Source organism: Eubalaena glacialis, chromosome 1 (assembly GCF_028564815.1).
Source record: "Eubalaena glacialis isolate mEubGla1 chromosome 1, mEubGla1.1.hap2.+ XY, whole genome shotgun sequence".
In the NCBI taxonomy this organism is placed as follows: Eukaryota; Metazoa; Chordata; class Mammalia; order Artiodactyla; family Balaenidae; genus Eubalaena; species Eubalaena glacialis.
The window spans coordinates 48,218,060-48,233,622 of record NC_083716.1 but is presented as its reverse complement, the minus strand read 5'-3'; the positions used below and the strand labels follow the sequence as shown (position 1 = coordinate 48,233,622).

Genomic DNA, 15,563 nt, shown 5'->3' with positions numbered 1-15,563 from the left:
TTGTAGATAGAATATAGCTTGGACATACTTTTGTCAGCCTCCTCATAGCCTCTAGGGGCTGGGAGTATAAAGATCACCCCATAAGCCATAGAGTAGAGAAGAATTTGAGAGGTGTGATGGCAGACTTCCCTCCCAAAAGGAGCTACGATTCCTTTATCTGGGGAGGAAAGATGCTCAGATGTGATTGACAAATATTTAGAAGCTCTAAGTGTCTGAGAAGGAGCCCAGTGTCTCCATCTCCCAGACTATCTATTCCCAGGGACTAGATCCCAGAGGGCTGTGTGTCTGTCTGTGTGTGTGCGTGTGCACAGGTGGGTGTGTTGGGGAGCAGCACCTGAGGGGTCTGCAGCCCTCTAGAGGCAGAGGTGCTGTGTTCATTTTATCTCTGCTCACCTTAGTCACAGTCTGGATGCTTTCAACCTCTAACAGAAGCTCCAGGGCCCTCCAAGGCCTCATGGCCTCTGGAATTTCTGCATCGCCGAAGCTGTCAACTCCCCAGGCATGGGTGGCAGCTCCTCCTATTACTCAACTCCGACTTCTACCTATTAAGCAGGGGCTCCTTGAGGAAGATTGATTTACCACATTAAGCGAGCCTCCATGTGCTCGATGAGGATGTCACAAGACAAATGGCTCCTGCCGTGTGCCTCCAGCCCACTGGCCCATGTTTCCATTACGTTTGGGCCAGAGTCATAGTGGATGAGTTTGGGTGTAGTTCATTTTCTGCCTTACACGATAAACTTGTCAGCATTTGACCGATCAGCTGCTTGTATGCAGGGAGTTCATTTGCAAGGCGACCTGGCATCCCAGCTCTGCTGTCCTGCTCCCATTTCACTCTGTCTAATGAGCTAGGACCCAGTTCCTGTTGGCTGGTGCTGCGCTCGGGGCCCTGCTCAACCTGCACGCAGTGGTGATAGTTCAGCCCCTCCTCAGGGGCCCCTCTCTCCTGCCTGGAGGTGGCTGCGGCACTGATGCCCAGGGAGCTGTCCTTTTTGCTGCCAGCCTCAAGTCACCCAGCTGGGAAGGAGTGTGCCAAACTCCCACTCTTCTGCACAGAGGCTGCATCAGACCTGCTCCCCAGCCTCCGAGATGGACAGGCCTGCCGTGGGCTTCCTGGGGAGCTGCAGCTTGCCCACTCCACACTGGCCTTGGGGCTGTTTCATAGGCAAATACCAAGCCTGGGCTCTCAGAGCTCACTGAGACATGGGCCAACGTGTGTAACATCGGGGCTGCCCATGGTCCCCAGGCCCAGGCCCTCCCCAAGCGGCTAGGCATCACTGACAAGCTCCACCCACAAGCCTGGGTGTCTACTGCCTAGCCTCAGAGCCTTTTCCAGCACTGTTATCCCCTTTCCTCTCCGCCTATTTGAATCAGACCCAAGCCTAGCCAAGGCCTCCCGTGCTTTGAAGTCCCCAGCCACCCTGATCCCAAAGGACCCCCAGAATAGCACACAGTGCAGGGCCAGGCACCATGGCCATTGGCAGGGACTCCTACAGGAGCAGAGAGGGGCAGGGTGGGAAGCTTTGCAGAGAGTGAGGAATCCCTTTCCTGTCTCCATCTCTCCCCTGTCCCTTCCATCCCATGAAGCTCCATGCCCCAAAGGTAGTAGTTTCCTGACTTTCAAGGGGCTGGCTGAGCTCCTCTGAGCTCCCTCTCTGAGCTGTGCCCACAGATCTCAGCCTCACCTATCCATGCACACTCAAGTCCATTGCCAGCCATGGACACTTTCCTGTGCCCACCTGGGCTGGGGACCCAGGCCCTGCTCTCTGTGAGCTCAAAGGCATGGGAAGAGGGGGCCAGATCAGGGCTCCTGGAGCTGGACTGTCGGTGACAGGGGTTTGGGGCGCGACAGGGTCACGCACTGTAGGATCATGCACAGTGCGGTAAGAGGTGGCGGTTATTGAGGTGGCTGGTCCAGCACTGGGCTCAGGTTCCGTGTGAGGCCGGCCTGGTGGAGAGAGCAGAGGGTCCTCATCTGCCCTGAGCAGGCAGCCGAGCCGGCTTGTTCCCGGTGTGAGGCATCCTGGAGGGCAGGAGCTCTCTGGGCTGCTCCCACCCATGCCGGGCGCAGGGTCGGTACCATGAGAGGGTTAGGGAGCTTGGGAGGATTTGACAAGTAGAGCTTTGATAGGGAGAGAAGGAGAAGGGCCCCCATCCAGGGGGCAACCTGCGTGATGGTGAGGGGATGAATGTGCGCAGGGGACCTGGAGTGACAGGAGGCTCCTGTGAGGTCCATGCAGGGATTCAGGGAAGGCAACCCGGAGGGGCAGCAGATGCGAGCAGTGGAGCCCAGGAGCCATGTTGAGAAGTTTGGATCCTTCCCTGTGGGCCGTAGAAGTTGTTTCAGGTCGAAGAGTGTGATGTGGTGACTGTATCACACTTAAGGAAGGGGGGAGGGGAGTTCTCCACCCCCCAGCCCACCCCCACCACAATGGTGTCTCATTTGCCGTTCAGTCCCCAGGACATGGCCCAAAACCCTGAAGTGGACCAGATGAGGCAGGAAAGTCCAAGAGGCCACGTGGAAGGTGATGAGTCATCCTGGACCCATAGGAGTCAAGAGGGATCCTGAGCTCCCAGTGCTCCCCAAGTCCATATTCTAGACAGGAAGTGGGGAAGGAAGGGCCGAGGATGGGCTGGCTTGCTGGTTAGCCTCGTTCCCAGAGTAGAAGGTCTCCTCTCAGAGACATCTCCTTCCCCCAGGATTTGCAAGAGGAGAGAGGAAGGGGATAGTGGGGACTGCAGACTCCTGTCACTCGAGGACGTCTGTGGACCCCTCTCATGAACCTGGAGAAATCACCCTGGCACGGTGGGGACTGCACAGGTGGCCTTAGCATCTGTGTGCCCAGTAGGTGTTGAGGAGACCCAGGGGAGGGTCTCAGGGATTGCCTCACTCGAGGCTGCCTATGCCAGGAAGGGAAACAGCCCAGAGAGCCTGGTGTGAGGCCAAGAGGAGGGAGGATCAGACAGGACTTTCTCGATGGCCGTTCCAGGCCCCTAACTGGACAGAGGAAAGGATGGGCAGAGTCCGGCTGTGGTCCTCACTGGCAGCGTCAGCTGTGTAATCAGCCTCCCACTGACTGGGGAAGGTGCTGCTGTGCCTAGCTCAACCCATGGGCAGGACCTGGCTGGTGAACAGCGCAGGGAGACCTGAGCCTGAGGGTGTGGAAGCCGTACCTGCTCCCACACATCCCTTGGACTTCAGGAAGGCAGATTCCAGATGATTATGACACACAGTGGGTTTATTTCTTGGCTTCAGGCTCTGGAAGGAAAGAAGCCTCCAGAGCTGGGGGCTGGGGTGGGGGTGAGGGCTCTGAAAAGAGAAGTTCTGATTCAGCAGTCCCTGGGGTTCTAGTGGGAGGGGCGAGAGGGGAGAGGAGCTTGTGGCTGCAGAAGCAGAGGGCTGCGTGTCCAGGCTCAGAATCGAGGGGCACAGAGCTGACTGCAGGAAAGAGCAGGGCCAGCACCCAGGACCAGGGCTGCCCAAGGGTCTGCGTCAATGCTGAGACAGGAGGGAGCTGGGAGGGGGCTCGACTACCTTCTTGGAGGGATCTTCAGCCCCCAGGGTGTTTCTCTCTGACACAGAGAATAGCATTCTGGACAGGGATCTTGTACTTAAATACCTGCAGGGACAAGAGGGTTAAATAAATGAGAGAGGACTGGGGCAAACCAAGGGTGCAGCTTCTCAGCTCCAGCTAATTCCTGCAGTGTGAAGATGTGAATCCAGCGTAACCAGACTGTATAAGTTAGTATTAGATTTGGCCACATGTGACTGAAAACCCAAAATAATAATGGCTTAAAAAAAATAGAGATTTCTCTCTCTCTCCCTCTCTCTCTCACGTATACCAGAACTGAGCCCTCCAGAGCTGATAGGTGGCTAGGATTCTTCCATCTCACCCCGAGGTTGTGGCCCACAGCCTCCTGGCCCAAAACGGAGGCTAGAGCTCTGGCCATCACACCTGTGTTCCAGGCAGCAGGATGGAGGATGGTGGAAAGAAGGGCAAAGAGCATGTGCTAGTTGTATTTAAGGAGGTTTCTTGGAAGCTGTCATATAGTGTTTCTAGATTTTGTTGGCAGAATTGAACACATGATTTCCCCCAGCTGTAAGAGAAGCCAGGAAATGTAGCTGTAGTTCTGCTCGTCCCTGTGCCAAGTTAAAAACCAGGTGTTCGATGACTAAAGGGGGTATGGATATTGGAATATGCCACATAATGCCCCTTTGCTTCCAAATAACAGGCACTCCATCTTCTCATGCATAGAACACACTGGGGCTGGGGGAAGGGTGTAACCCTGCACCTCATCCAGCTCAGAGGTCAGGAGGTCTGGGTGATGTGCAGCCCTCGCCATCGGGTCCTGATGCCCACACACCCTGTGTGGGATGGTGGAGAAAGAATACTGTCACCACAGTAAAGACTCCTGATTGGGAGAAGGGATACACAGCAGCACACAGTCAGGTCCCACTGGGCAGGCTTTGTGAATCTTCCTGTGCTTATTGGAGGAAGCTGCCTGGGGCAGCCCATCTGGCCGGCCCAGCTCTATTCCGGGAGGAACTCCATACCCAGTGTCCTCCATGGAGAAGTCAGGCTCCCTTGGTGACGTGTCTCCTGCACAACTCAGTGACTTTTAGATGAGTTCTACGTGCCTGAAACTGCCCCAATGATCTCATCTGGATATAGGTTAAGGGGCAACCTGGCCCTTCCACTTACCCTCTGCGTGGAAACAACAGCTGGGGTGATGGTGGTGGGAGGGGCCTGGGAGAGCAACACCCTCACTCCCTTACTTCCGATTTTCATGTGAAATTGACTAATTAAAATTTTTTGGCAACTGATGTTTGAAAATCATAGTTCAGGACAAATGAACTTGCTTATGTGCCAGATGTGGCCCGCAGGTGTGAGTGGAGGGTGCCGTTGGATGGGGGAATTGGAGCTCCTTCTCTGGCACAGGTTGGCCCGAGGGTCTAACATTTACGGGGAAGGTCCCACACCACCCCTTTTCATCCTGGCAGGCAGGACCAGTGACCACACATCTGGGGGCAGAACTGGCTGAAGGGCAGGACTCTTGCAGGGACCCTGAGGGTGAGCTGGTCCCTGGGGTTAGCACAGAAGCTCAGGACAGTCAGGCTGACTTCCCGGCCCACCCCCTGGGTGGTGGGGGACTCAGGCCTGGCTCAAGATCTGGGTGTCCATACGTGTGTCCGCCTGTGGCATGTGGGGCTCTGCAGAGGGGACCCCAGGCCCGGGGCAGGGCAGGTGCTAAGTAAGGCCGTGCTTGCCTGCCCTGCAGACTCCACCAACAGGGACTCTCTGGATATGATCGAGCGCTGCATCTGCCTGGTGTGCTTGGATGCCCCGGGAGGCATGGAGCTCAGCGACACCAACAGGGCACTCCAGCTCCTCCACGGCGGAGGCTGCAGCAAGAATGGGGCCAACCGCTGGTACGACAAGTCCCTGCAGGTAAGCCTCCCCCTGGCAGGGCCAGTGGCCGGAGCTGCCTCATGCTTACATCCAGCAGCCTCTCTTGCTGGCCTCTGCTGCCCAGGAGGCTGCATCTGGAGCCGAGGGAGCGGAGGAGATGTGCCATTGGTGTCAGGCCCTGGACTGGCCAGAACTCTTCTCAGGAGCAAGTGGCCAAACCCAACTCCAACCCCCTAACCTTCCTGCAGCCCAGCCTAGGGGGCCTCTGGGTCAGACCTGGGGCTCATTCCCCATCTCCCATCACACACTGTAAGGTGGGGGCATACCAGGGGCTCCCATCAAACAAATCCTCAACACATTCAGCAAGAAGGCACATGAAAAGATGCTCAACACCACCAATTATTAGAGAAATGCAAATCAATACTACAACAAGGTATCACCTCACACCAGTCAGAATGGCCATCAACAAAAAATCTACAAACAATAAATGCTGGAGAGGGTGTGGAGAAAAGGGAACCCTCTTGCACTGTTGGTGGGAATTCAAATTGATACAGTCACTATGAAGAACAGTATGGAGGTTCCTTAAAAAACTAAAAATAGAGCTACCTTATGATCTAGCAATCCCACTACTGGGCATATACCCTGAGAAAACCACAATTCAAAAAGACACATGCACCCTAATGTTCATTGCAGCACTATTTACAATAGCCAGGTCATGGAAGCAACCTAAATGCCCATCAACAGATGAATGGATAAAGAAGATGTGATACATATATACTAGGGTGTCGGGCCATGGACCGGTGTTAGGCTGTGGCCTGTTAAGAATCGGGCTGGGCTTCCCTGGTGGCGCAGTGGTTGAGAATCTGCCTGCCAATGCAGGGGACACGGGTTCAAGCCCTGGTCTGGGAAGGTCCCACATGCCACGGAGCAACTGGGCCCGTGAGCCACAACTACTGAGCCTGCGCGTCTGGAGCCTGTGCTCCGCAACAAGAGAGGCCGCGATAGTGAGAGGCCCACGCACCGCGATGAAGAGTGGCCCCCACTTGCCACAACTAGAGAAAGCCCTCGCGCAGAAACGAAGACCGAACACCGCCAAAAATAAACAAATAAATAAATTAAAAAAAAAAAAAAAAGAATCGGGCTGCACAGCAGGAGGCGAGCGGCGGGGGAGCAAGCAAAGCTTCATCTGCTGCTCCCCATCGCTCCCATTACCGCCTGAACCATCCCCCTCTCCCCCCAGTCCATGGAAAAATTGTCTTCCACGAAACCGGTCCCAAAAAGGTTGGGGACCGCTGATATATACAATGGAATATTACTCAGCCATAAAAAGAAACGAAATTGGGTCATTTGTAGAGACATGGATAGACCTAGAGACTGTCGTACAAAGTGAAGTAAGTCAGAAAGAAAAAAACAAATATCGTGTATTAATGCATATATGTGGAATCTAGAAAAATGGTACAGATGGACCTATCTGCAAAGCAGAAATAGAGACACAGACGTAGAGAACAAACATATGGACACCAAGGGAGGGAAAGGGAGGGTGGGATGAATTGGGAGATTGGGATTGACATATATACACTACTATGTAAAAAACAGATAGCTAATGAGAACCTACTGTACAGCACAGGAAACTCTACTCAGTGCTCTGTGGTGACCTAAACGGGAAGGAAATCCAAAAAAGAGGGGCTATAGGTATACATGTAGCTGATTCACTTCTCTGTACAGCAGGAACTAACACAATATTGTAAAGCAACTATACTCCAATTTAAAAAAAAAAAGAATCATGTCTGATGCCTGAAGATGTCAGCTTTTCTGAATTTCCGTCACCCTGGCCTGGCCATTTCAATACACCTCCCTTCATCCCTGAGGAGTAGGGTAGCCCAGCATCTCCACAGAAGAAAAGTCATAAAATGAAACAAAACCATTCATATATATACTTTTTAAATTTATTTTTATTTTTGGCTGTGTTGGGTCTTTGTTGCTGTGTGTGGGCTTTTCTCTAGTTTCAGCGAGCAGGGGCTACTCTTCGTTGCGGTGCGCGAGCTTCTCATTGCGGTGGCGTCACTTGTTGCGGAGCACGGGTTCTAGGCGCACGGGCTTCACTAGTTGTGGCACGTGGGATCAGTAGTTGTGGCTCGTGGGCTCTAGAGCGCAGGCTCCGTAGTTGTGGCGCATGGGCTTAGTTGCTCCGCGGCATGTGGGATCTTCCCGGACCAGGGCTCGAACCTGTGTCCCCTACATCGGCAGGCAGATTCTTAACCACTGCGCCACCAGGGAAGTCCCTGTTCATATATTTTTCATTCACATGACATCAGCCCAGAAACAAGACATTCACTTTGGCCTGGAGAAAAATACTCACACAGATGAGGATGAAGATTGGACCATTCATTCCCGTCCCCCATTCTTTTACCCCAGCACGCCGATCCTGAATCTAATCTTATTTGTAAAGCCCCCGCACTTTCACAGTGACCATATTAAGTAGCACGCAACCATCTTTACGTTTTGATTTAGCATCACTCACACTGGTAAGCATTTCTAGGCCGCCTCTCGTTTTTCTCCCTCTCTGTCCCCTACATTCTGCAGGTTATCCTTTTTATTGGTTTGCATATTGATTCTATTTCTGCTGAGTTCTCTCCCTGCTGCGCTGGCTATTTAGCCTCCACCAGTGGTGCTAATGGCTTGTAATCTTTCATGGAGCAGCTGTGGGATTGAAATGATACAATGGATGTACAGGACCTGAAACATAGTAAGCCTTGGTAGTGGTTTTTAAAAGGTAACATTTTCCTCCCTTTCTTTTAGCGACAGGGACACAAAAGCACTAATGTGTGAGTGGGCACAGCCTTCCCCTCCTGCCTCACGTGGATGATCGTGCCCACTTCTGGGCTCTTTTTGCAGGCAGGACAGATTATCAGGGGAGCTGGAAAAGCCAGACAGGCTCCATGAACGTGAACTGAAAAGTTCAAGAGCGAGTCTCAGGACAGAAAGGCAGGGGACACAAAGGGAGAGAGAAAAGAGCCTGCAAGGGATGACTCTTGAGAGAAACTCTGTGGGAAGTGTGTTTGCTTGAAGAATGGGAGAAAAGATTCGGGCAGCTATGAGACTGGAGGAGACAGTGAGACAGCTCAGAGGCGTGCTGTGCCACAGTTCCCTGGAAGGTCTCATAAAGATTTCAGTAGCTTGTTTATTTGTTTGCTTGTTGGTTTGTTTGCTTATGGATGACAGGCTAGTACCTCTTGAGTGTGATGCTGTGCTGAGGTGGACCTCAAGGCAGCCCCACTTTATTCGGGTTATGCTTTAAGAATCAGATTTCATTCTTCTCACTATTTTCTCCTAGTCCTTTTGTACATACTGAGTATGTCCCTTTTCCAAGTCAACTAAATCCAGCCTTTGTATAGTCATAAAAATCATAAGTAATCTTCACAGTTCCCGTGGGCCTTTCATATGCCTTCTGTCTAATCCTCACATCGATCCGGTGAACTGGGCCTTATTGGATCCATTTTAAATGAGAGCAAACTGAAGCCAGAGAGTTGAAGTGTCTTGTCAAAGCTCTCCCAGCTGGCAGGCGGCAACCGCAGAACTGGAATCAGGGTCCCTGACTTGAAGCCCAGGCAGCAGTTAATGGGGCATCCTTCGTACACCTTTCTTTCACTCCCATCAAGGGATATTTTATTTCTCCCTAGGAATCTGCACACCATCCAAAATGGATATCTTTCATTACTCATTTAACAAAATTATTAAGCACCTACTATGGGGCGATCCTGGGAATAATATCAGTGGTGGCCAAACACACAGGGTCCATCAGACACATAATCACACAAAGCAGACCAGGATGGTGGCCCTGATGTGCACCGTGAAGGGGAAACAGGGCTAACAGGAGCCGAAGGAGCTTGCCCAGGACCTGAGGAGGGTGTGCACAGCCTCGGAGTGAGCTCTTAGGAATCGCTGGGCTACTTGAGCCGGGGAGCTTTGGGCTCCACCTTCACTGCCTGGGGCATTTCTGGGAAGGAGGTCACACAGTTTAGAGCTGTCTTGAGGATCCCATACTCTCAGGCCATGGCAATTGCATGCAGCGTTCTTTTCAGGAAATGATGTGCTTTGGTGTCCCTAGAGGAGAGTTTCCCCCGAGAGGTGGGGGCAGAGGGAGAATGCGGGGTTCCTGACCTGGGGCCAAGGGGCTGGTTTGAAATATTGACTGTCCCAGAGGTCCACTCATTTCTCTTTCCTGTTGCAGTTTGTGGTGGGACGAGACGGCACCTGTGGCGTGGTGTGCGAACACTCCCCATTCGACGGCATCGTCCTGGTGCAGTGCACAGAGCATCTGCTCAAGCACACGTGAGTCTGGGAGCAGAGCCCCTCCCGGGCAGCCAGAGGAGGCAAAGCCAGACTGCCAAGCAGCCGCCAAGCTAAATGTGGGCGGCCGCTGGGGGGCCACGCTAGTCTGGAAAGTGTCTTAGCAAAAGATGAATTTGAAAACCAACCTGAACAAGGCATCATATGCTTTATCGGTCATGGACAGAAGGGGCAGACGACTAAGCAGCAGGTTAGGGGCAGTTAGGGCAAAAGGCTTGGCCAAGAATTCTCAGCTTTAAAGGAACATCTGCTTTGGTCCAGGGAAGTCCAGGTCGATGTCTTGCTTGTCCAGAGTCAGGGCTAAGCCTGCTGTTGACCCAGCACAGAGGGGAGGTCTCTCAGCGGCACCTCTTTCCTTTCCCTTGGCCTGGGTCTCTCTCTCCAACTCCCATCCTGGACAGACTGAGTACTTCTGTGTCCCTTAAACATACCAGGTTCCTTCCTCCATTCACAATTTTGTTCATTCTCTCCTTCTAGGATCTTCTCCCTGAATCTATAAGTTCTTCCATGATTTAGGAACTCTTCAGGATCACTGAAAACCCAAACCTGCCCTCGTAAACAGAACAACACAATTTGCTTGTTCCATTTTTCCCCGAGTGTTTTTTAAGAGTTAGTGGCGTAGCGTGGTCAAATGGAAAACGTGGAAAGAAATACTGGGCTTTGGAGTCAGGCGGAACCGGATGGAATCCTAGCCCTGCCACTCACTAATTTAGGTGGCCTCTCTGAGCTTCAGTCTGTTCAGCTCTTTCATGGTTTGGGGGGCAAATCAAACTCTACCAGCTAAGATGACTGCAGCACAAAGAAACAAGCTGCCCGCAGTCCCCCAGCTTGAGGGCCACAGGAGGTCACCCCTTTGTCCTGCAGGGTGAAGACCAGCAGGAAGATGGTCCGAGCCGACTCGGTCAGCGAGCTCCCAGCACCCAGGAGACTGAGGTGGAAATGTTCCCCGGAAATTCAAGGCCTCTTAGCCACCTCGGCAGAAAAACTTCAACAGTAAGGAGAATCCCAGGTCTTTGTGGGTGATGCTCCGGGGGTCATCCTACAACGCCCCCGCCCCACCAGCTGCCAAGGCACCCTGGAAGCTTCCAAAGACCCCAGCCCCTCTGCCTCCTCTCACCTTCCTCCGCCCACCCCCTCATGGAAATGTAGTCAAACGAAAGGGGAGTTATAACTCTTGGGGAAATAACCTTGCTGAAGTATCCATCATTTCCATAAAATGCAAACATGGAGCTATTTTTTTCTGCAGGTTTCACCTGACTGAGCAGAGTCAAGGCGGGGAAATCATCCTCTGCTTTCAGGGGAGTCATAAACAACTGGTTTGAATAGGTCATTTGAATCCAAGCTATTTCAATTTGCTTGAATTTACACTGCAACTTGACAAGGGGCCTTTTTTCCCAAGGGCCATGCTGGCCCTAACGGGACCTAGGCAGGAGGGCCAGGGATGGATGTGAGCCCTTGCTGACAGTGGCAAGGTGTGCTGGGAGCCACGGGCTGACAACTAGATCTGGACTTTGGTTGTTCATTCCCTCATTCAATAAGTGAGCATGAGTACATTGATTCATTCTTTCATCAAACACGTGTAGAGCTCTGGTGTGTACCAGGCCTCTGGCAGGGCTCTGGGGACACAGAGATCAATGTGCCACGGGGCCTGCCCTCCATACTTTAGTGGAGGAAGTAGACCCCCCAACACAAAAATATCAGATGCAATAAGCGCCAAAACCAGAGAGAGGCATTTGAACCTGAACACACAGAGGACACAGGAGCTGGGTTCTGCCAGGATGCTGAGGGAGGGCTTTACAGAGCTGGGCCTTGAAGGATGACTAGGAGATCGTGGTACCAGCAGCTGGGGGAGAGATAGGTTCATAAGAGATCAGGCTGGTTTGGAGGCCAGCAAGTGAGAGAATGGCCAGAGTTGGGGCGATAAAGGGAAGTCAGGGTCACATTATGAAGAGCTTCATGTCCTTATGCTATGGGGACTGGAAGCTGTCCTGCAGCAGTGAGGAGCCCCTGGAGGATTTTTTTTTTTTTTTTTTTTTTTTTGGCTGTGTTGGGTCTTCGTTTCTGTGCGAGGGCTTTCTGTAGTTGCGGCAAGCGGGGGCCACTCTTCATTGCGGTGCGCGGGCCTCTCACTCTCGCGGCCTCTCTTGTTGCGGAGCACAGGCTCCAGACGCGCATGCTCAGTAGTTGTGGCGCACGGGCCCAGTTGCTCCGCGGCATGTGGGATCTTCCCAGACCAGAGCTCGAACCCGTGTCCCCTGCATTGGCAGGCAGACTCTCAACCACTGCGCCACCAGGGAAGCCCCCCCTGGAGGATTTTGTGCATGGGGTTTTGGGGAGCCAGTGAGGAGACTGTGGGAATAGCACAGGTGAGCAGGACAGAACGTGGCCGGGCCCAGAGGCCGCGGTCTGGGGAGGATGAGTCAACAGCGAGCTGCTGGGGAGGTTGAATGGCTTTCCACGGGGAGGAGGAGAGGCCTCAGGTGTTCATCTGTAAAGCGGTGCTCGTGTCTCAACCCTAGGGGGCTGTTCTCGGGACACACAGGCAGCTAGGAGAGTGAACTGGTGGGCTGGTGAGCCCTGGGCGGATGAAGGAGTCCGTTTACTTTCAGGGATTCAAGCAGGCATCACGCGGTCCCGAGACCCCCAGCTTCCCTTTCTGGAGGACCAGAAAAGCCAAGAGAGGCCTGTGAGTGGGGAAGCAGGAGGAGCTGAGGGGGGTCTTGAGCCGCCATGGAAGGCAGGTAGGGTCTGATGGCCAGGGCTTGGACAAGAGGTTCCCAGGTGTCTGTGGTGACGGTAAGCTCAGCCTGTTGGGGGACGGTGGGTCAACAGGCCTGACTGAGCAGTGAGTTCCCGTGAGCACTGGGCCCTCTCCGAGTCCTGATGGGTCCCCAGAGCCTGGCATGGCCCACCGAGAGCTGAGCTCACATGGCTGGAGGAATAATTCAAGGCAAGGCAGGCAGGGAACAGCAAATCCTGAGGGAGTGTGGGAGGGGGATCAGGGCTGCCCACCCAGGGCTCTGCTCGCGCGCACACACACACCCGCGGCTGGTGGACGGGTGGTGAGGACCTTGCTGGACGTCGCTTCAGGCAGCAGTCATCCCGGACCCCAGACTCATTGTGAAGGAGGAGACTGGTCAATATGTGAGGGTGGGCGTGGGGGGAGACCAGCGCTGAAAGGTCTCAGTGTGGACTCAGGGACTCTTCCTGCTGCTCTGACAACGATTCATGAGCAGCAAAGACCTACGCATGTCCGGGGAGGCTCAGCAGCACTTTCTGGGTAAAATGGGTTTTCAGTCACCAGCAAAGCCCAGATGAGCAGCTCTTGCTGTGGTGACCGTGACCAGCGGCCAGGCTCCAGGCCTTTCTTCCATAACACAACAGGGACGAGTCTCAGCGAGGAGATGCTGCTTGCAGCCATCAGAGAAACGGGCTTTTCCCTGGACATAGGGGATTTGCAGGTCCGGCAGGATGGCCGGGATGCCAAAAGAGTCCATAGGGATGCTGGACACACCTTCTCAAACAGATCAGACGCATGGCCTCTTTCAGGCCTTCTTCTGTGGGCAATGAATTTTTAGGACTTTGTTTGTAGGCAGTGTTCTCCCTGCCCATGCAAATGTCCCTCGTGCTTCCGTGTCCTTCCCTGCAGCCAGGCCCACCTCCCCTACCCCCAGAGCAGGGCCACTGCCCAGCCAAGCCTCAGCTTTAGCTCAGAGTCACCCTGCTTGGCATGCCTTCTGCCACTTCCAAACGTCAAGGCCTGTCTCTAACAGTGCACTGGATATCTAGCGTGCTGGGACGTAGACCAGGATGGAGAAACTTCGTTAGACCCTGTGGTGAGTGCATTCTATTTTGCATGCGATGAATGCATCTTTTCTTTTTCTTCCACAGAATAGTAAAGAATCTCGACTTCATCGTTTATAAATTTGACGACTATGGGAAAACATTCATTAAGCAGCAGAAGTGCAGCCCCGATGCCTTTATTCAGGTGGCCCTCCAGCTGGCCTTCTATAGGTAAGCACAGCCTGCCAAGGTGGGCTGACTGACAAGCTACTCTAGAGCCTAGAAGCATCTTGGAGGGAGAGATGACTTTCTGTGGGCCTAGAGGATGGCGGTATGATCAGGGCAAGCTGCATGGAAGGAGGTGTCACCTAACTGGGTTTCAAAGTGTGAGTCCAACCTCAGAAATGAAAAGAAGGATATTGCAGTCAAGAAGCTGGCGAGCGATGGCCCAGGGGCACAGAGCTCACAGGGAAGGAACGCAGAACTCACAAGGGCCAGGCAGGTGATGAGGACGTCAGGTAGGGAGGCTGCTTCTCCTCCTGATCTCACCCAGCCCACCTGGGTCTCTGTATAATTGTGACCTGTTCCTCTCCACTTTTCCTGGCCTTGATAAGGAAACGGAACTAGCATCCCCACCCTGCCCGCCCCGGCAAGGGGGTCAAGTCAAAGATTTGGGGCTTGATTTGTCTCTGTCTCTCATTCCCCTCATCCCCATGTCAATTCTCCTCCAAATGTCTACCCTCCATCCTCTTCCCTTCACCTCCACTGCCATCGGCCCCTCCCAAGCCCCCATCATCTAGTGCTTGGTCAACTGCAGCATGCCCTGGGGGGATCTCTGCTTCCACTCTTGTCCCCTATAATCCTGTCTTCATGAAGCATGAACTTTGAATTATGCAAATCAGTCTTTATCACCTACCATGTTTCCCTTCACGCTTAGAACAAAGTCCAGCTCCCTGAAAGGCTCCCTGTGAACCAGCCTTCCCTGGGGCCCTGCCCCCAAGCTCTCTTCTGCCTCCAGATCTTTGCTCTGGCTCTGCCTCTGCCCACCCACCTGTCACCACTGCTCTTCACATACCAGCTCCTTCCCACCGCTCAGGTCTCAGCCCAGGTGTCAGCCCTCAGAGGCCACCTCGGGGCCCCTTGCCACCCAGTTCTCTGTCACAGCATATTGTGCTCTTTTTCCTTCATGGCAGTCGTTATTCATGTGGACTCCTTTGTTCATTGATTTGCTGACTTTGTTTTCTAGACTGTCTCCCCCAGGCATGATGTTCTGGGTATCTTGCACGCCTGGGACAGAGTAGGCATCAGGGACTGTCACAGACATGAGAAGACACTGCAGGAGTTTTAGCCCAGGGTGGCACAGTGAGGTGTGTGAAAAATTATAGAAAAATCTCTATAATGGTAGCTGTGTGTTGGGGAAGGGATGCAGCGTAGGGAGGTAAGGGTTGAAGGCAGTGTTGGGAGCCTAACTGGTCTTTTATAGGAGGCGAAAAGTAAAATGCAAAATAGATCTTCCTCAAGACAGGGCTGGCCCCTGTTGGTTTCAGCGTTCCAGAAGCAACAGCTCAGAAACTGGCACGGGCAGTAAATAGCACTATGCCCCCACCAGAACCTGCTTTCGGTTTGCAACCAGGGGAGGCATAAAGCGACCTTGGAGAAAGCCAGGGCAAGGAGGTGTCACTAATGAGCAGGCGGCATCCCAGAGCCCAGTGTCCCATGTAGGGGGCTGTGACTCACGGGGAAGGGAGTGCAGCCAGTCTGTCATCTGTCAGGCTGACGTCACCCCACATGAGTATGTGCTCATTGCCAGGACATGGAGACCTCGCCGGCAGGACCTGGCCTCTGGAACTGCAATCAGTGCCGTTCTGATACTCAGATGGCATGTGGCTAAAATGGGCCACGAGGTCAGTGTCCTGCTGGTGCCATAACTGGGGACACTGCTGCACCGGTACCCCCCTGGCAAGCACTTCAGAGCTTCAGATCCAAAGCCCAGAGGGGCTGGTGGACACTGCATAGAGCCTC

At 53.5% G+C, this 15,563-nt stretch overlaps 1 protein-coding gene across 1 annotated transcript in view; it reads left to right on the top strand.

Annotated features, from left to right (window-relative positions):
• Positions 1 to 15,563, top strand: part of CHAT (choline O-acetyltransferase) — a 55,876-nt gene that overhangs the window by 31,749 nt on the left and 8,564 nt on the right. Inside the window, exons 8-11 of the mRNA XM_061190114.1 lie at positions 5,278 to 5,447; positions 9,640 to 9,740; positions 10,623 to 10,751; positions 13,650 to 13,772. Coding sequence (XP_061046097.1) covers positions 5,278 to 5,447; positions 9,640 to 9,740; positions 10,623 to 10,751; positions 13,650 to 13,772 — 523 coding nt within the window. The remainder of the gene's footprint in view (positions 1 to 5,277; positions 5,448 to 9,639; positions 9,741 to 10,622; positions 10,752 to 13,649; positions 13,773 to 15,563) is intronic.